Source organism: Mobula hypostoma, chromosome 4 (assembly GCF_963921235.1).
Source record: "Mobula hypostoma chromosome 4, sMobHyp1.1, whole genome shotgun sequence".
Taxonomy (NCBI): Eukaryota; Metazoa; Chordata; class Chondrichthyes; order Myliobatiformes; family Myliobatidae; genus Mobula; species Mobula hypostoma.
In genome coordinates, this window is record NC_086100.1 from 33085636 (window position 1) to 33105864 (window position 20229).

General features: G+C 40.9%; 1 protein-coding gene across 1 annotated transcript in view; it reads left to right on the forward strand.

Annotated features, from left to right (window-relative positions):
* The first annotated feature begins 2173 nt into the window (after positions 1 to 2173).
* daw1 (dynein assembly factor with WDR repeat domains 1) overlaps positions 2174 to 20229 on the forward strand; it is a 71198-nt gene continuing 53142 nt past the window's right edge. Inside the window, exons 1-5 of the mRNA XM_063044841.1 lie at positions 2174 to 2229; positions 6079 to 6151; positions 11084 to 11228; positions 14588 to 14646; positions 17986 to 18108. Coding sequence (XP_062900911.1) covers positions 2190 to 2229; positions 6079 to 6151; positions 11084 to 11228; positions 14588 to 14646; positions 17986 to 18108 — 440 coding nt within the window. The 5' untranslated portion in view covers positions 2174 to 2189. The remainder of the gene's footprint in view (positions 2230 to 6078; positions 6152 to 11083; positions 11229 to 14587; positions 14647 to 17985; positions 18109 to 20229) is intronic.

A 20229-nucleotide genomic window follows, 5' to 3' on the forward strand; every position in this document is an offset into this window, starting at 1 on the left:
TGGTGAAAATAAAGCGGTGGGTGCCAGGGAACTTAAAATCATCGAAAAGTTTCCGAGCGTGAGAAGTGTCATGAACATAGATAGGAAGGGATTGAACAAGGGGGGATAAAACAGTGTTGAGGTATGCAGAAACGAGTTTGGTGGGGCAGGAGCAATCTGAGACAATAGGTCTACCAGGGCAGGCAGGTTTGTGGATCTTGGGTAGGAGGTAGAAATGGGAAGTGCGAGGTGTGGGAACTATAAGGTTGGTAGCAGTGGATGGGAGATCCCCAGAGCGGATAAAGTCAGTAATGGTGTGGGAGACAATGGCCTGGTGCTCCTTAGTGGGGTCATGATCGAGGGGTAAATAAGAGGAAGTATCCGCGAGTTGTTAAATAAATAAAAGGATGTTCGTAATGGCTTGGGGGGAGGGGCAGGTGCAGACACACCCAGCCTTGAGACACCAGGCGAGGTTATTTCATTTCAAACAATTGGTTTAATGATCATTTTAGAATAAATCTCTGGTGCTTCCCGCTCCTTCCCCTCTCCCTTCTTTTACAACCATGATTCCCCTCTCCCTGACTCCTTCCCATTCTCAGTTCCTAATAGAGACCATATCAGAATCTCAATACTCACATATGTCATGAAATGTGTTTTTTTTGGGCAGTAGTACAATACAATGCCTAAAATTACTATAGTACTGTGCAAACGTCTTAGGCACTCTAGCTACATATATATAAATATGTGCTTAAGACTTTTGCACAGTACTGAATCTACCAAAATAAACCTCAATATTTTGATTTGAAATATCTTCACTTCCACCAGCTTTCCCAAACTCTCCCTTAAGCTGGATTCCTCATTTTGGTCTCTGTGTGTTGAGAAACAAATATTGTGATTATATGATGAATTAGATCTAAATCCAACAAAAAAACTTGTGTGTGAAGTTGACTGAATTGAGTGGAATTCTTCAATAAGGCTAAAACACATCTAATAAAACAGAAATTCTGGGAGACCTTCCTGCTGGCATATCTATTTGGTGTACCAGCTATTGTGTGAGATAATTCTCCCCTTTAAAAAATACCTTTTTGTTAGGGACTCACCAAGAAAATTACTATATTAACAAACTTCCTGTTTTGTCTGAGCCACCAAGCACAAAATCGTTCCTTTTGCTAGTTTCACATTATTCTGAGGTTCTGAAATGGAGGAGATTACTTTAACTACGACTAAAAATTCTTGCATACAGTATTTGGAGATCAGGATCTCAAAAATTCATGATCTTCTTCAAAGAAGTTATCACAACCTTCCTCTAGTTTTTCTGAGACTTAGACAACCAACAGTCATCATCTCAAGGAAGTGAGAAAATGCCACCAATGCTGTTTACTCAAGATCCTCCAAATTCCCTGTAAGGAATCGCCAAAAGTGCCCTCTGAAGCACAATATCTCCAGACCCCTGAAACTGACACTCTGCCCTCTGCACTGCCAGATAACAGGATTATCAGACTGCCAGAAGGTACATGCTCTCCTCAAACAAATACAACATCCCTACAGATTCCCAAGAGTCTCAAAAGTGGAAGTGAAGTACTTGGGGTGACCTGCAAGTAATGTAAGGTTATGCACCACTTCATCTGCCCCATCTGTGGAAGCGCCTCCAAGCGGAGTCCCGATGTAGGGTCTCGGATTCGAAAGATCGATTGTTCATTTCACTCCCACATTTGTCTGGCCTGCTGAGTTTCAAAAGCAGTTCGTGTTCTTTATTTTGTGGAAGAGTCTGCAGTTTTCATTTTCCTAGATGCTGCCCGGCCTACTGAGTTCCTCCAGCACTCTGTGTGTGAGTGTGTGCGTGTGTTACTCGAATTTCCAGCATCTGCAGATGTTGTCCGTTCATTTTAGCCTCGTTAGCCACACAGAAACCATACCACAGGAGAGAAAGTAGCTCCTCCTCAATCCCGATGATCAACTCAGGAATACGATTTTTTTGAACAAGAACTTAGTTTTAATTTGCGTCGATAGAGCCGAGAAGTACTTTCAGCTCGGGAGAATCAGCTCTAAACCTGAGCAAAACGCTTTTCTTTCGCCACGACTCACTCTCTCCGCCGCGGCGTTCAGAAGGAGCGCATGCGCGGTAGGGACCGACTGCCGCCGGACGGGGTGGTGCGCATGCCCGGTAGCCGTTTCGTTGCTGGGCGACGGAAGGACGCACTTCCAGAAAGATGAAACTGAAGAGGTTCCTCCTGCGGTATTATCCGCCAGGTAACGCCGGGGAAAGGGGATGAAGGATGTTAGATAAAGGAGGAGTGCTGCCCTTGCCGGGACCGAATGAGGGGGAACCGTCTAGCTGGCAAGACTGATTGAAGGGGAATTGCCTGCCTGGTGGGACTGAGTGAGGGGAATTGCCTGCCTGGTGGGACTGAGTGAGGACTGACTACCTACCTGATGGGACTGGCTGAGGGGGAGCTGACTATCTGTTGATACCATGCCGAGAGAGCAGTTTGATTAACTACCAGCCAGGTTGTTACAGATTGAGGGTACATTGCATGGAGAGACACTCAAGTTTCAAGGCACTCTCGCAGGTGAGGTTGTGGTGAAATGGAACTTATTTTCAGGAGAGGTCTGCAAGGAGAAATTACTATTTGGTATGAGAGAGGGAATTGCCAGTCAAATGAAGCTGGAGTACAGTGTCACTACCTTCTAAGAAGTTCGCGAAGATTCCCATGTCATCTAAAACTTTGACTAACTTCTGTAGATGTGTGGTGGAGACTATATTAACTGGGTGCATCATGGCCTGGTATGGAAACACCAATGCCCTTGTATGGAAAAGCCTACAAAAAGTAGTGGATATGGCCCAATTGAACATGGATAAAGCCCTCCCCACAATTGAGCACATATACATAGAGTGTTGTTGCAGGAAAGCAGCAGCCATCATCAGTGATCCCACCATCCATGTCATGCTCTCTTCTTGTTGTTGCCACCAAGAAGAACGTACAGAAACCTCAGGACTCACACCACCAGGTTCAGGAACAGTTATTACCCCTCATACATCAGACTCTTGAACCAGAGGAGATAACTTCCAATAACTTATGGACTCACTTTCAAGAACACTTCATCTCATGTTCTCCATATTTATTTATTTATTTATTTATTTCCTTCTCCGTTTTGTATCTGTACAGTTTTTTTACACATTGGTTATTTGTCTATCATGTTAGGTGTGGGCCTTCATTGATTCTATTGCGTTTCTTGTATTTACTTGATTGCCTGCAAGAAAATAAAGCTCAGGGTGGTAAATGGTGACAGATTTACATAACCAATTAACTTAATTTTGAAATTTTAACTAGTAGCCAGATTAAGCTAGGATAAGAAAGTAATCATAAAGTTATAGAGTTATAAAGCATGGTTACAGACCCTTCAGCCTATTTCCAAGATATTCTATCCAAGCTAGTCCCATTTGCGGATGTTTGGCTCAGTATCCTCTAAACTTTTCCAATCAATGTACCATGTCCAAATGTATTTTAAAAATTATTATTTAATCTGCCTCAACCACTGCAGCTGATAACACAAACATACCACCTTTTGTGTAAAAAAATAATTGCCCCTTGTTCTTCTTAAATCTTCTCCTCTCTCTGGTTCTTGATTCCCCAAATCTAGGAAAAAGACTGAGCACAATTCACCCTATCTATGCCTCTTATAATTTTAAACACCTCTATAAGATCACCTTTGATCTCCTTTGCTCTAGGAATGTCCAGCCTCTTCCAAAAGTCCTAAAGTCCTTGCAACATCCTTGTTAATATTTTCTACAAGCATTCTATTTTAATAACATCTTTCCTTTAGCGGAGAGACCGAAACTAACACAATATTCAATTGTGGCCTCACCAACATCTTGTAAGACCACACCATGATCTCTCATCTAAAATACTCATTGTCCTGACTTAGGAAGGCCAGTGTGCCGAAAGCTTTTTTCACCATCCTGTCTACTATCAACAAGCATCTATCATTAAGGACCCTTACCACCCAGGTTATACTCTCTTCTCGCTGCTCCATCAGGAAGAAGGGTTACAGGAGCATCAGGATTCACTGCACAAGGTTCAGGAACAGTTATTGCTCCTCAACCATCAGGTTCTAGAACCAGTGGGAATAACATCAGCTAACTTCACTTGTCCCATCACTGAACTGTCCCACAACCTATGGACTCATTTTCAAGGCTCCTTATCTCACATTCTCCATATTACTTGCTTGCTTGTTTGTTTGTTTGTTTGTTTATTTATTTATTATTTTCCCTCTTTCATATTTGCGTAGTTTGTTGTCCTTTGCACATTGGTTGTTTGTCTCTCCTGTTGTGATCTTTCATCAATTCTATTATGTTTCTTGGATTAACTAAGTAAGAAAACGAATCTCAGGGTTGACATATATGGTGACATATCTGTACTTTGATAATAAATTTACTTTGAACTTTGAAGAACTCCTCTAATTTTTGCTATCGTTCTTCATTGTCTGCTGACCAACTTATTTTAGTGTCATCTGCAGACTTGCATACTAACCATGTCTTGTACAGTTTTATCCAAATCATTGATATGCTGTAGATGATAAACAACATTGTGTCCAGCACTAGCACCTGAAGCACACCAATAATTATGGGCCTCCAGTCTGAAAATCAACCTTTTAGTCTCACCCTTTGCTTTCAACCATCTATTTAGCAAGTTCTCCCTCGATTCCATGTGATTACACCTCCCAGAGCTGTTTACCACTTGGAACCTTATCAAAGGCCTTACTGAACTCCATTGAAAGTACTTATATTGTTCCACCTTCATCAACATTTTTGGTCACCTCATCAGAAAACTCAGATCAAATTTATAAGATGTGATCCCTCATGCTGAAATCCATGTTGGCTACCCCATCACCCCTGTTTTTCCAGTCCAGTAACTTACCTACAACAGATGTTAGACTTACTGGTCTAAAATTCCCAGATTTTATTAAATAAATATTCATTTCATCCAGTCTACTGGTACTTCATCTGTAGCTAACAATTATGCAAAAATCTTAGCCAGGGCTCCCATAATTTCTTCCCTATCTTGCACAGTGGTCTTGGATACACCTGGATCAATCTCTGGAGATATATCTACTTTCATACCTTTTAAGATATCCAACTGCTCCTCTGCTGTAATGTGGACCATTCTGTAGATCTTCCAATTGGTTTTTCCTATTTCCAAAGTTTTCATATCTTTCTTCATGATAAAACAGAGGGGAAATATTCTTTAAGGACCTTGCTCATCTCCTGTAGCACCACACAAAGGTGTTCCCTTTGATCTTCGACAGAACCTATCCTCCCTATAGTTACCCATTTTCCCTTAATATACTTGTAAAACCTCTCTGGGTTTTCCTTGATCTTCTCTGCTCAAGTTATCTCATGCCCTCATGCACATGCTTCTGTATTCCTTATACTCTTTCAGGCAAGTACAACCAGTTAGATTAGACCAGATGAAAGTGAACTACCAATCATGTGATGCTGGGGGAAGTGAGTGCTGCTTATCAGATGAGACTTGGATTAGGAAGTATTGTTTGCTGGATAACATTTATGGGTGAGGTCCAGTACAAGGCAAATGAGCTTGAGGTGAAATAGTAATTTGTCCTGTTATGCTGGATTAACAGCGCTCTAGCTGTTTGAGACTGAGCTGGGATTGCTTTGATATCCAGGAGTGGCTGAGGTAAGGAACATTGCTTGTCAGCTGAGTGGACACTACAATCTAGAATGAGGCTGTGGTGAGAGTGCACTGCCAGTGAGGTGAGACCAAGGTGAAGAGCTGATCAGGTGACGCCTTGATGGTGGTGGGTGGGGATCCCACCTGTGCAGAGAGATTAGGGTAAGGGGAACTACCAACCAAATGGTGGGCTGAGGAACGTACTGAGGCCATTTAGGGTGTCAGATCTGTGGTCACAAACCCATACCACTATTTGATGCAATTCTGTTAGAATCATTGCTTTTCCATTGTATCCTTAGTTCCTGATCTCTCAAAAATCTTGAGACTGTTCAGGATTAGCAGATGTGTTTGGAGGGGAGAATGAACTTTACAATGTCTAACTTCTTTACAATGCTTTTATTTTAAATAGGAATTATTTTGGAATATGAGAAAGGAGGGGAGACAAAGAGCAAATCCATTGATTTACTTGACTTGACACCAGCGTAAGTTTGATTTCCGATGAATAAAAGTTACATATCACTCAAAAGCATCTTGCCACCCTTTCTCAACCAAGTCTATCAACATATCCTAGGTTCATCCTTGTTATAACTACTCTCATAAATACAATTGTCTGACTAATTTCAATAAACTTTACAGTTCTGTATGATTTATGTTGAGTTTATATTATTTATTTTGCAATACAGCGCAGAGTAGACCCTTCTGGCCCTTTGAGCCATACTGCCCCAGCAACCCCCACAGCCTTGATTAACCCCAACCTAATCACAGGACAATTTGCAATGACCGATTAACTACCCAGTACCGTGGGAGGAAACTGGAGCACCCAGGGAAAACTCATGGTCTCACCGCAGACTCATTTGCCTCGTACTGGACCTCACCCCTAATGTTATTCAGCAAGCAATGCTCCCTAATCCAGGTCTTATCTGATAACCTGCACTCCCTTCCCCCAGGATCACATGACTAGCAGTTCACTTTCATCTGGTCTGATCTAGCTGTTGTACTTCACCATACTGATCTCAGATCTCAAGGGTGGTATCCCTTAACCAGTCCACCCTCACTTGACTGCCAGATCCATCTCACCTTGGTCTCATCAGGCAGGCAGAGCCCACCTGAAATACAGTACAGGTCTCCCCTGCCATCCGAAGGTAAGGGCGTTCCTATGAAACAATTCGTAAACCGAAATGTCATAAAGCGAAGAAGCAATTACCATTTATTTATATGGGAAAAATTTGTGAGCGTTCACGTACCCAAAAATAACCTACCAAATCATGCCAAATAACACATAAAACCTAAAATAACAGTAACATATAGTAAAAACAGGAATTATATGATAAATACACACCCTAATAAAGTAGAAATACTTCTCCACAATCATTACTGAACTGTTCTCTGTAGCGAAAATCTCGCGTAAGCGCTCTCGGCAGAAAATCTCACGCAAGCGCTGTTGGCAAAAACACAGCGCAAGCGCTGTCCAGTGACCTTTAAGCTATGAAGCTGCCAAATCATTCCAAATAACACATAAAAATACACAACTGATATAAAGTAGAAATAATTTATGTACAGTGTAGTATCACTTACCGGAATTGGTTCAGTGCCGAGCACGCTGATGATGGTGTGTTAGACTGAGTCGTCGCAGGTTGGGTGGTGCAGTGGCCCCCACCCTCCAGGCTGCCGACAGATACCGAACCGCGAAGCATGCAGGGGTGCAGCGGTAGCCGGGAGGCATCCAGCACATCTTTTAAGAAAAAAGCCGAAATAAACATGCTAATTAATTACGTGTCGGGCGGCGCCTAATTAATTAGCATGTTTATTTCGGCTTTTTTCTTAAAGATGTGCTGTGTGCCTCCCGGCTACTGTTGCATTCTCCGCGAATCGGTACAGTATCTGTCCGCAGCCTGGGTGTTGGGGTGGTGGGACACTGGGGTGTCATCTCGTCGTCTGTTTCCATTAGAGCAGCTCATCTTCTCCTATGACTGCCTGCCTCGATGTCGAAGGTCGAGGTTCGTCGTCTGCTGTGGTTGATGCGGAAGGCTTGCTTGACTGCTGAGCCTCGCGCATTTTTCTATCATAGAGTTCTTTATAAGGACTCAAGCCATCCTGCAAATATCCCCTAAACCTATGTACCCTTTCAAAATTAAAGTCGTGCTTTATCATTGCAGCGAAAATCTCACGCAGTCACCGTCGATCCGTTCGCTACTGCATTCGGTTTCGATTGTTATCCTTTCCTCTTCCAATTGCATCAGCTCTTCATCTATCAGTTCTTGGTCATGGGATGCCAAAACCTCTTCAACATCATCTTCGTCAGCTTCCACAAGCCAAACTCACTTAGTCCTTACTTCGTTCATCAAAACGCTTAATTATGTCCTGTTTTACGCTAAGTGTAACACCCTTAAGAGCTCTTTTAGGCTTTTCCAATACCTTAGAACTCATCTTGCAAACGGCTGCTCACAGGTACGTGTTTAAGCAATGCCGGCGAGAATGCTGTTCCAAATCCAGGGAGAGCCGCTGCTTGGGGTGCGCGGCGCGCTGCCTTTTATCGCGCGCTGATTTTCCCCGTGCGCTGCTTTTTTTTGTAACAGTGAAAACACCTTCTGAAAGTGAAAACGGGGTACTAATGTCGGTCTTTCGTAACAGTGAGGTTTCGTAAAGCGAACGTTCGAAAAGCGGGGGACACCTGGTACCTCATATTTATCTCACGTGCTGACAACTCCCCCTCCTGTGGGTACAGTGACTGCTTAGTCAGTGTCAGAATTGAATTCAGAATGATAGATATACTCTCATATTTAAGGTGCTGTTGCAAAACAAAGCTCCTTTTCATGGCATTTATACCCTTGTTGTCATAGGCATACATAGCCTGTATATTGTATATGCCTACAATCATAAACTTGAACAGGAACACACTTCACAATCCAATTATACCAAAGACAAAGATGTTTCTGTGAATTCACTTTCAGAATCATTAATAATTATCGCTATTTATGGGCTCTGGTTTTGTTCTTTGACCATGGAAACATCTACTATAGTTTTACCCCATTAGACAATTCTAAAGTGTTACCAACCTCTTCAGGTTACTGCTCACTCTTTTTCTTCCCCGAACAGAGTAAATCCAGTCTTTCAGTTTACTTTTACTTGATAGATATTAGATTAGATTATGAGGACACTCAATCCTCAGTCATTGTCATTTAGAAATGCATGCATTAAAAAATGATACAATGTTCCTCCAGAAAGATATCACAGATATACCCTCTTATTTAAGGTATCATCTGTGTACATAATTTTTTCATTATTTGCAATACATCTCTTGTAATATAAAAGTCAGAATTGTTCACAGTACTCTTAGAATGGTCTAGCCACACTTCTATATAATTTACATCATGCCTTTGCCCTTAAATTAAAAATGATACAGATTTATGTATTTGCAGAGATCAGGTATGAAGAATATACTTGTATATATATTGCTTTTGTGTGCTATACTCTGCCAGAGCCTTGGCGACCACTTTTTTCAAGTGGTTGTCTTGGAGGAAAGATTCCGTGAGTGGTCCCCCACGTCCTTCTCACAGCGCAGTTTTTTTTTACAAGGCCGAGTTGTGAGCTCGACACGCAACCCGGCATGGATGGAAAGCATGCCCGGGAGATACCTATATATACAGTGCCTATAAAAAATATTCAACCCCCTTGGAAGTTTTCATGTTTTATTGTTTTACAACATTGAATCACAGTGGATTTAATTTGGCTTTTTTGACACTGATCAACAGAAAAGACTCTTTTATGTCAAAGTGAAAACAAATTTCTACAAATTGGTCTAAATTTATTACAATTATTAAACAGAAGGTAATTGCATAATTATTCACCCCTTCAAGTCAGTATTTAGTAGATGTACCTTTGGCAGCAATTACAGCCTTGAGTCTGTGTGGATAGGTCTCCATCAGCTTTGCACATCTGGACACAGCAATTTTTCCCCATTCTTCTTCACAAAACTGCTCAAGCTCTGTCAGATTGCATGGGGATCATGAGTGAACAGCCCTTTTTCAGTCCAGCCACAAGTTTTCAATTGGATTGAGGTCTAGACTCTGACTTGGCCAGACCTGGACATTAACGTTGTTGTTTTTAAGTCATTCCTATGTAGCTTTGGCCTTATGTTTGGTCATAGTCTTGCTGGAAAACAAATCTCCCAAGTCACAGTTCTCTTGCAGGCTGCAACAGGTTTTCCTCCAGGTTTTCCCTGAATTTTGCTGCATTCATTTTACCCTCTACCTTCACAAGCTTTCCAGGGCCTGCTGCAGTGAAGCATGGTGCAATTATCGCCATGCTTCTCTGTAGGGTTGGTGTGTGCGGTGCTTGGGCTTATGCCAAACAGCATTTAGTCTGATGACCAAAAAGCTCAATTTTGGTTTCATCAGACCATAGAACCTTCTTCCAGCTGACTTCAGAGCCTCCCACATGCTTTCTGGCAAACTAGCCAAGATTTCATATGAGTTTTGTTTCCAACAGTGGCTATCTCTTTGCCACTCTCCCATAAAGCTGCAACTGGTGAAGCACCCGGACAATAGTTGATGTAGACACAGTCACTCCTATCTCGGCCACTGAAGCTTGCAACTCCTCCAGAGTTGTCATAGACCCCTTCTTGCACGGTTGCTCAGATTTTGAGGACGGCCTGCTCTAGGCAGATTTACAGCTGTGTCATATTCTTTTCATTTCTTGATGATTAACTCGAGGGATATTCAGTAACTTGGAAATTTACTTGTATCCATCTCCTTGCTTGTGCTTTTCAATAACCTTTTTGTGGAGTTGTTTGGGGTGTTCTTTTGTCTTTATAGTGTAGTTTTTTCCAGGATACTGACTCACCAGCAGTTAGACCTTCCAGCTACAGGTGCATTTTTACTACAATCAGTTGAAACCCCTTTACTGCACACAGGTGATCTCTATTATGTGACTTCTAAAACCAATGGTATGTCATATTAAAGGGGGTGAATATTTATACAATCAATTATTTTGTGTTTTATATTTCTAAATAATTTATATCACTGTAGAGATCTGTTTTCACTTTGATAGAAACAAGTCTTTTTCTGCTGAGCAGTGTCAAAAGAAGTCAGATTAAATCACTGTGATTCAATGTTATAAAACAATAAAAGATGAAAACTTCCAAGGTGGGTGAAAGCTTTTTATAGGCTCCGTATATATTCTCCAAATTTAAGGTTGCATAGTATGCATGGAATGCATGAGATTTTGCTGGGAAAATAATCCTTTGCTAACATTTCAAGATTTAACTTTGACCTTGTAGATTATTTTACCATTGCAGTTCTTTTTGTTTATAAACCTCATATTTTAATTTGCTCTTTTATTATCTACTCTGCTGTGTCTTCTGACTTGAAAACTCTCGAAATTAACATTTTTCTTTTGTTTCACATTTAAACTAGAGCAAACATAGATGCTGTAGTTGATGAAATCCAGAGGATTGAACCCCTCATAACAGCATCTCGCACAGAGCAGGTGAAGCAGCTGGTACAAAGGCTCCAGGAAAAACTTGGTCAACAGGATGATCACAAATTCTATCTTTTTAAGGTGATAAATTTCCCACATGTCAGTAAGTAAAGTATTCTGTTAGTCACAAATTAAATTAAGCTTTAGAACAAAGTTATTTCTAGGGTTGTTGACACTAATGTAGAGACATCTTGTAATAGCAGCTGATACTTGTTCCCTTAATGTAGAGATATTATTAATGAAAAAGCTAATTGGACGAGTGTATCAAGACAGGTATGCAAGTGAGTAATCTTGTTTGACATCAGAAACTAGTCACTTTTTCTATTCGTATCATGGTTCTGGTCTGGTTCCAAATTGTGGAAGATTTTCTAGCATGGTCTGAGGATCTGGACATTACATGAAATTCAGTAAACTTAACATATATGGTTAAAGTCTGTCAAAGCATTTTAAAATTATGTATCTCATAAAATGCACTACTCTAGAAACTTCCACTCACTTAGCAAAAGTTTCTGTCAGTTAGTCATGAACTAAATAGTCATTAACTATATCATACTCTTGAATATTGAGCACTATTCTGAAACCACACACACACACACACACACACGCACACGTTTCACAACCCCTTCACTTCAACAGCTATTCAACCATGATAGCACATCAAATACATTTATTATTCAACTTTAATGCAGTTCTGCTTTCTTTTTGGAAAAGTGGTTTAATAATCAGAAGCACCAGCAGCAAATCAGTTGGAGGGGAATCAGATGGAGTACTTTGCAAAACTTACTACTGCAATCCCATCCTTCTCACTTCTGTTCCTAAGTAGATAATACTTGCTTTCATTGGTAGCAGTAACAGGATTGAGATTATCCTAGATAATATTATGTAAGCTGCAATACTGATGTTGATATTAAAGGGATTTCTATTTAGGACACCTAATAGAATTTTAGAATAATAGAATATTAGGTGTCTCTAAAATATATATATTTGATGAATTCCAAGATGATTTTTAAAACTGTTTGATAACAAAATAACACAAATATAAGCAGAAAAATCTTGCTTTTTAAAATCTGGAGCAAACATTAACCCTTCTCGTGGCTCAGCATGATGCAAAACGAATAATCCACTCGCTGGTTTACAACTTTGATAGTTCATGGAAGACTGGTCATCAACAGAAAGTTTACTCAGACTTCAGATCAAGGGATTAGTTAAGAGTCAGAAAACAACTCACAATCTCACATTGAGATCAATTAACAGGAACTGAATTGAATTGAATTCACTTTATTACTTACATCCTTCACATACATGAGAAGTAAAAATCTTCACGTTACGTCTCCGTCTAAATGTGCAATGTGCAATTATAGTAATTTGTAATAAATATTATGTACAACAGGATAGTCAATATAGCATAGAAATACAGTTGCATCAGCATGAATTAATCAGTCTGATGGCCTGGTGGAAGAAGCTGTCCCAGAGCTTGTTGATCCTGGCTTTTATGCTGCGATACCGTTTTGCAGATGGTAGCAGCTGGAATAGATTGTGGCTGGGGTGACTTGGGTCCCCAGTGAACCTTCGGGCCCTTTTTACGCACCTGTCTCTGTAATAATAAATAAAGGCATCCGTTAGTCTTGTGAGACCATGGATCTGCGCCTGGAAAGTCTTCACTCTCCAGGGCGCAGGCCTGGTCAAGGTTGTATGGAAGACCGGCAGTTGCCCATGCTGCAAGTCTCCCCTCTCCACGACACTGATGTTGTCCAAGGGAAGGGCATTAGGACCCATTCAGCTTGGCACCAGTGTCGTCGCAGAGCAATGTGTGATTAAGTGCCCTGCTCAAAGACACAGGCTCGAACTCACGGCCTTCAGATCGCTAGTCGAATGCCTTAACCACTTGGCCACGTGCCCTTTTTACGCACCTGTCTCTGTAAATGTCTGGAATAGTGGGAAATTCACATCTACAGATGCACTGGGCTGTCTACACCACTCTCTGTAGAATACTGTGATTGAGGGAGGTACAGTTCCCATACCAAGCAGTGATGCAGCCAGTCAGGATGCTCTCAATTGTGCCCCTAAAGAAAGTTCTTAGAATTTGGGGGCCCATACCAAAAGTCTTCAACTGTCTGAGGTGAAAGAGGTGCTGTTGTGCCTTTTTCACCACACACCCAGTATGCACAGACCGACCCTGTGAGATCCTCGGTGATGTTTATGCCAAGGAACTTAAAGCTGTTCACCCTCTCAACCCCAGATCTATTGATGTCAATAGGGGTTAGCCTGTCTCCTTCCTGTAGTCCACAACAAGCTCCTTTGTTTTTGTGACATTGAGGGAGAGGTTGTTTTCTTGACACCACTGTGACAGGGTGATGACTACTCCTCTGTAGGCTGCCTCATTATTATTTGAGATTAGGCCACCTCATGATTATTTGAGATTAGGCCAGTCAGTGTAGTGTTGTCAGCAAATTTAATTAGCAGGTTGGAGTTGTTGGTGGGTGGATGGTCATGGGTATACAGAGAGTAAAGGAGGGGGCTTACTACACAGTTCTGAGGGGCACCTGTGTTGAGGGTCAGGGGCAGAGGTGAGGGAGCCACTCTTACCACCTTCTGGCGATCCGACAGGAAGGCTGGGATCCAGCTACACAAGGCAGGGTGAAGGCCGAGGTCTCTGAGCTTCTTGTCGAGCCTGGAGAGAATTATGATGTTGAATGCTGAACTGTAGTCCAAGAACAGCATTCTCACATCAGCAGCCCTCTTCTCCAGATGAGTAAGATGGGAGTTTTATTATCCCAGCTTCATGATGGTGGTTAACTAATTTTCAGAGCTTATTTGGTTAAAGAAACTTAATTATTACTGAATGTTGTAACAAATTTTATTTTAATCTTAAATTTTAAGAGCTAATATGCCCCAAAAATTGCTGGCCAACTTCTATTAATGTGCGATAGATTGTATACTAATGTAGGTGTTGACAGTGTGACAGTCTAGCTTCAGCAAGAGAAAGCACTGCAATGGATGTTTGGACAGCTCAGCACATCACTGGGACTTTACTACTGCATCTGGAGACAACCTACAACTCGATGCATTTGGCTGATAACATCATTAAAGATCTATCTCATCCCATCCCAAATGCTCTTTATTCAATCTCTCGTCATCTGGTAGGAGATATGAAACATCTTCACCAAGATAGTAAGACTGAAATACAGCTTCTTCCCGAGCGCTGTTGTGCTGCTGAATAATGCTGCACCCTGGCTTGCCAATGGCCTTTGAGTGTTATGGACTATCAAAATCACTTGTTGCATGTAAATATGGGATTTTCTTTTTAATTAAGCCATACCACATGCATTGTAAATATAAGTTTTGCATGGACTGGAGTACCACTGTAATCTCATTGTCTTGAGTAATAACAGTAAAGTTCTATTCTATTCTAAGTCATATTTCTGATTATGTTATCATAGGTACTTCGGGCACATATACTACCATTGACAAATGTTGCCTTCAACAAGCCTGGCTCCAGGTAACTGTCTCACTTGCTTTCTTTTAATGCTTGTGTTTGACACATTAATAGGATATGGAACATTACAGCATTGGAACAGCTCCTTTGACCCACAATGTCTGCACTGACATAACACTGAATTAAACTAAGCATCTTCTGCCTGTATATGATGCATATCCTTCCATTCCCTGCATATTCATATTTCTATCTATTAGCCTCTTAAACACCACTATTATATCTGCTTCCACCATTAATCCTAGCAGCCTTGCAGATTTGTTTTAAACCTTTCCCCCCTCACCTTAAATGTGCGTCCTCTAGCGCATTACATTTTTATATTGAGAAAAAGATTCTGACTTTCCATCCTATCTTTGCCACTGATAATTTTATAAACTTCTATTAGGTTCTTATACTCCAGAGAAAACAATCCAAGTTTGTCAAAGCTCTTCTTATACCCTCTAATCCAGCAGCATCCTGGTAAACTTCTGCACCATTTCCAAAGCATCCACATTCTTCCTGTAATGTTGGGTCTGGAAATGCACACAATACTCCCAAGTGCAGCCTAACCAAAGGTTGGTATAGATGCAACATGACTTCTTTACTCTTATACTCATGCCCTGCCCACTGAAGGCAAGCATTCCATACAACTTACATTAAGCTATGGACGGACCCCAAGATCCCGCTGTACATTAATGCTGTTCAGGATCCCGCTATTAATAGTATACCTTTGAATATGAAACAATGTGATTTTCTGAGAATGACATCAATTTCTGTATTTGCAGAGAAGGTGCAAAGAAGTGCTTGGCAGGAAAGAAATGTAGATCCTTACTAATTTTAGTGGCAGCTTTTGTTCTTGCACTTTGATCTGGCAGGCAGTTTCTAAATGAAAAGTTCAACAAACAATGGATAACAGTTCAATTACATTGATAATGTAATTTGAACGACAGCTGTTTACATTTCAGAATCAGAATCAGGCATATGTCATGAAATTTTTCGTTATGTGGTAGCAGTACATTATAAAAACTGTAAATATATATATGTTAAATTAAATAAGTCATGCAAAAAGAGAAATAAAATAGTGAGGTAGTGTTCATGGGTTCAATGTCCATTCAGAAACCTGATGACAGAGGGGAAGAATTTGTTCCTGTCAGGCTCCTGTACTTCTTCCCTAATGGTAGAAATGAGAAGAGAGCATGTCCTGGGTGATGGGGGTCCTTTATGATGGTTGCTGCATTTTTGAGGCATCGCTGCTTAATGATTTCCTGGCACTGGGATGTTAGTGCCATGGTAGAGCTGTCAGAGTTTACAACTTTCTGCAGTTTATTTCAGTCCTGTGCAGTAGCCACCCACCCCCCACCCAATACCACCAGACGGTGATGTAGCCAGACGGTAACCAGACGGTGAATGCTCTCCACGGACATCTGTAGAAATTTGTGAGTGTCTTTGGTGACATACCAAATCTCTTCAAACTCCTAATGAAATATGGTTGTCATCATGCCTTCTTTGTAATTGCATTGATATGTTGGGCACAGGATAGATCCTCAGAGATGTTGACAGCCAGGAACTTGAAATTGCTCATCTTTTCCACTTCTGATCCCTCAATGAGGACTGGTGTGTGTTCCCTCATCTTATCCTTTCCAAAGCCCACGATCAAGTTTTTGGTCTTACTAATGTTGAGTGCAAAGTTTGTTGCTGCGATATCACTCAGCTAGCTGATATGTCTCACTCCTGTATGCTTTCTTGTCACCATCTGACATTCTGCCAGCCAGTTGTGTTATCGGCAAATTTATAGATGGCATTTGAGCTGTGCCTAGCCACACAGTCATGGGTGTAGAGAGTGTAGAACAGTGGACTAAGCACACATCCTTGAGGTGCACCAGTGTTGATTGTCAGCGAGCTGAAGATGTTATTTCTGATTTGCACAGCCTGTCGTCTTCTGGTGGGATGTTGAGGATCCAGTTGCAGAGGGAGGTACGCAGACCCGGGTTTTGGAACTGTTCAATTAGAACTGTAGGAATGATTGTGTTAAACACTAAGCTGTAATCAATAAACAGCGGTCTGATATATGTATTAGTATTGTCCAGGTGATCCAAGGCCACATGAAAAGCCAATGAGATCCCATCTTCTGTAGACCTATCGTGGTGATGGGCAAATTGCAGTGGGTCCAGTTCCTTGCTGAGGCAGGAGTTGATTCTAGCCATAACCAACATCTCTAAGCACTTCATAACCACAGATGTGTGTGCTATTGGACGATAGTTGTTAGGGCAGCTCACCCTGTCCTTCTTGGTCACTGGTATAATTTTTGCCCTTTTGAAGAGGGTGGGAACTTCCGATGTAGCAATGAGAGATTGGCTAAGTGTTTGAAGTCCTTTAGAATCCCATGGGATTTTCATTTATCATGTCATCCTGAAAGACATATTGTGAAAGGACACCCAGTATTTAATAACAAGGCATCCGTAATGATATGATCAAGATCTAGAATAGGGGCTAAATGCGCAAAATTCTGACTCCAATGGAGGTTACTGCCATTTTGTAACATTGATTTGATTATAAGTTTATGTTACAAGCAGATAAATAGAAAGAAATGAAAGTTTTCCAAGTTGAAACTCAAGGTCAAGATACAAAACTTAATTTATCAAACTCTCAGTGAACTGACTGACTTTGAACTGAGTAATAATTAATTTAAACAATTTTATATGAGAAGAATACAAACTTGACACAGGACAGTATTGATTTTTTGCTTTATTTTAGAACTTTTCATTTAGAAACTGCCTGCCAAATTTATAAAGGTGCTATATTCACAATAAATAGCTCAACTTCATACTTAGTGTATTTCTTGAAAGTGGAGGACATTAGGAAACCAGAACAAATATTTGAAAGAGATCTGTGAACTATCAGATTGCAGCATGCTGTTATCTGTTAGCTCACATTAAGGTTAAATTGAGACAATAATAGTCTGGACTAATAGACAGCTTTAATGAAAAAACAAGATATTTTGACTTGCACTTAATTACAAATGGAATTGGATTCCTTCATTAACTTAAAAGCTTTATTCAAAAAATCCACAATATGTGCCATCTTGATAGACAATCTTTTTGCGTGTTATTTTTGCTGCAGAAGTTAATGAAAGTTCAATTTCTTGATTAAACTTTTATCTTAATTTAGTTGTGAGTCTGGATTAAATATTAGTGAGTGTGGGTAGAGGGATGCAGAAAAATATCTGGGCCCAGAACTTTACCTTCTTATTAAAACATGTGGTAATATTTCTATATGGGAATAATATATGTGTCCTGACTATTATTTGTCTTGCATTTACTTAAACTACATTTTGATGAAATTAACTTTTTGGTTTGTACTGATTAGATTTATCACAGGAAGCTATGATAGAACCTGTAAAGTATGGGATACCTTATCAGGAGAAGAACTGCACACCCTTGAGGGACATAGGAATGTGGTCTATGCCATTGCATTCAACAATCCTTTTGGGTGAGGTTATTAATTGATGTTGGTTGCTGCTAATTTTACCTAAACTTGTGGCAATGATTTTCTTATATGAGCTTGAAATATAACAATCACTGGTCATTTAACAGTTGAGTGCACGCCAAGTATATAAGATCATAAGATATACACGCAGTTGGGCCACTTGGCCCATCAAGTCATGGCTCATTTATTTTCCCGCCAGCCTCATATTTTTGTCTTCTCTCTGTAAACTTTGATGCCTTTAGTAATCAAAAATCTATCAACCTCTGCTTTAAATATACCCATTGACTTGGCCTCCACAGCCATCTGTGGCAATGCATTTCGCAGATTCACCACCCACTGGCTAAAGAAATTCCTCCTCATCTCTGGTGTAAAGGGATGCCCTTCTATTCCAAGTACTGTACTAGACTCCCCCATTTTTGGAAACAACTTCTTCATGTCCATCCTATCATGCCTTTCAATGTTAGGTAGGCTTCAAGGAGGTTCCCTTTGTTCTTCGAAAGTCCAGCAAAACTACTCACAATACTCTTAATGTAGTTTGACCAATGCGTTATAGGTCTTTGCTTTTATATTCTCGTGCTCTCGAAATGAATGCTAACATATATTGTGCACTATTCAACTAATAATGGATAATATTAGTTGTTTTACTTGCAAAATCTTTTGAGATTTTTGTATGTTTGTTAGCATTTCTTCAAACAATATCTGGTAATAATAGAACATAAAGATTTGTCAATATTTGTAGATAAATAAGTAATGTGTGTTAATACGTCAGAGCGACCAGGAATTGCATTTGAATGCAAATAGGCTTTCAGCTAATTAACGTTACCACAACGTAAGTGAAGAGTTACAGGTATTTTCCTATATAATTTTCACTGTTTAACTGATTGTTATGTTACTATCTCTACTTCCCTTGGAACCCAAGTTGATTTGAGAACATTTTTTTTGTGTGCCACAGTCCTGAGGAGTCATCGAATTGCATAGAGGGAGAGAGTTTAAAAGATGTGAATGTGGCAGTCAGCACATTTTGCATGCCATAGTCCTGAGGAATCATCAGATTGTGTAGAAGGAAAGAGTGTTTAAAAGAAGTGAACGGGGGTAATCGGCACATTTATGTGGGCCACAGTCCTGAGAAGTCATTGTTGCATAGAGAGAGAGAGAGAGAGAGAGAGAGAGAGTTTAAAGGAAGTGAGCAGGGTCAGTCAGCACATTTTGTGTGCCACACTCCTGAAGAATTATCAGATTGTGTCGAGGGAGAGAGAGTTCAAAAGAAGTGAGTGACCATTGTGTGAGTGGGCCAGTGTTAGAGTGGGAAGTTGAGGCTTTAGCTTATCAAGGCTTCAGCGAGAAGAGGCATAGGCCAAGGTAGATTTTTTTTTGTTATTTATTATTTATTTCTTATTTCACATTTAGAGCAGTGGGAATGCCAGACAGATTGGTAGAATACCCCTCTTGTGGGATGTGGGAAGGCAGGGAGACTTCCAGTGTCCTTGACACTGCAAGAACTGCATTAAGCTACAGCTTCTAACAGGCTCTATTAAGGCATTGGAGCTGGAACTGGATGAACGCCAGATAATGTAGGATAGTGAGATGTTGATAGACAGGACATACAAGAAGGTAGTTACACTCAAGGTGCAGGAGGGTGAAAGGGGATAGGCAGCCTGTGAAGAATATCCCTGTGGCTGTTCCTTGCAACTACAATTTAACCACTTTGGATGCAGTTGGGCGGGATGACCTAGCAGACGAAAGCCACAGTGGTCAGTTCTCTGGCACTGAGCCTGGCACAATGGCTTAGAAGGAAGGGGGGGGCGGGGAGGTGGAGAAGAGTCCAGCTGTAGTGATAGGGGATTTGTTGTTTAGGGAAACAGAAAGGAGGTTCTGTGGATGAGAATGTGATTCCCAGAAGGTATGTTGCCTCACGGGTGCCAGCATAAGGGACGCCTTGGATTGAGTACACAGCATTCTTAAGTGGGAGGGTGAGCAGCCAGAGGTCATGGTCCATGTTAGTCCAGGGAATTAGGTGCTAAATTAAAGGTCAGGACCCCCAAGATTGTGATCTCAGGATTGCCAACTATGCCACATGCTAGTGAGGCCAGAGACAGGAGTTGATGCAGGAGGGAGAGCTTCAAA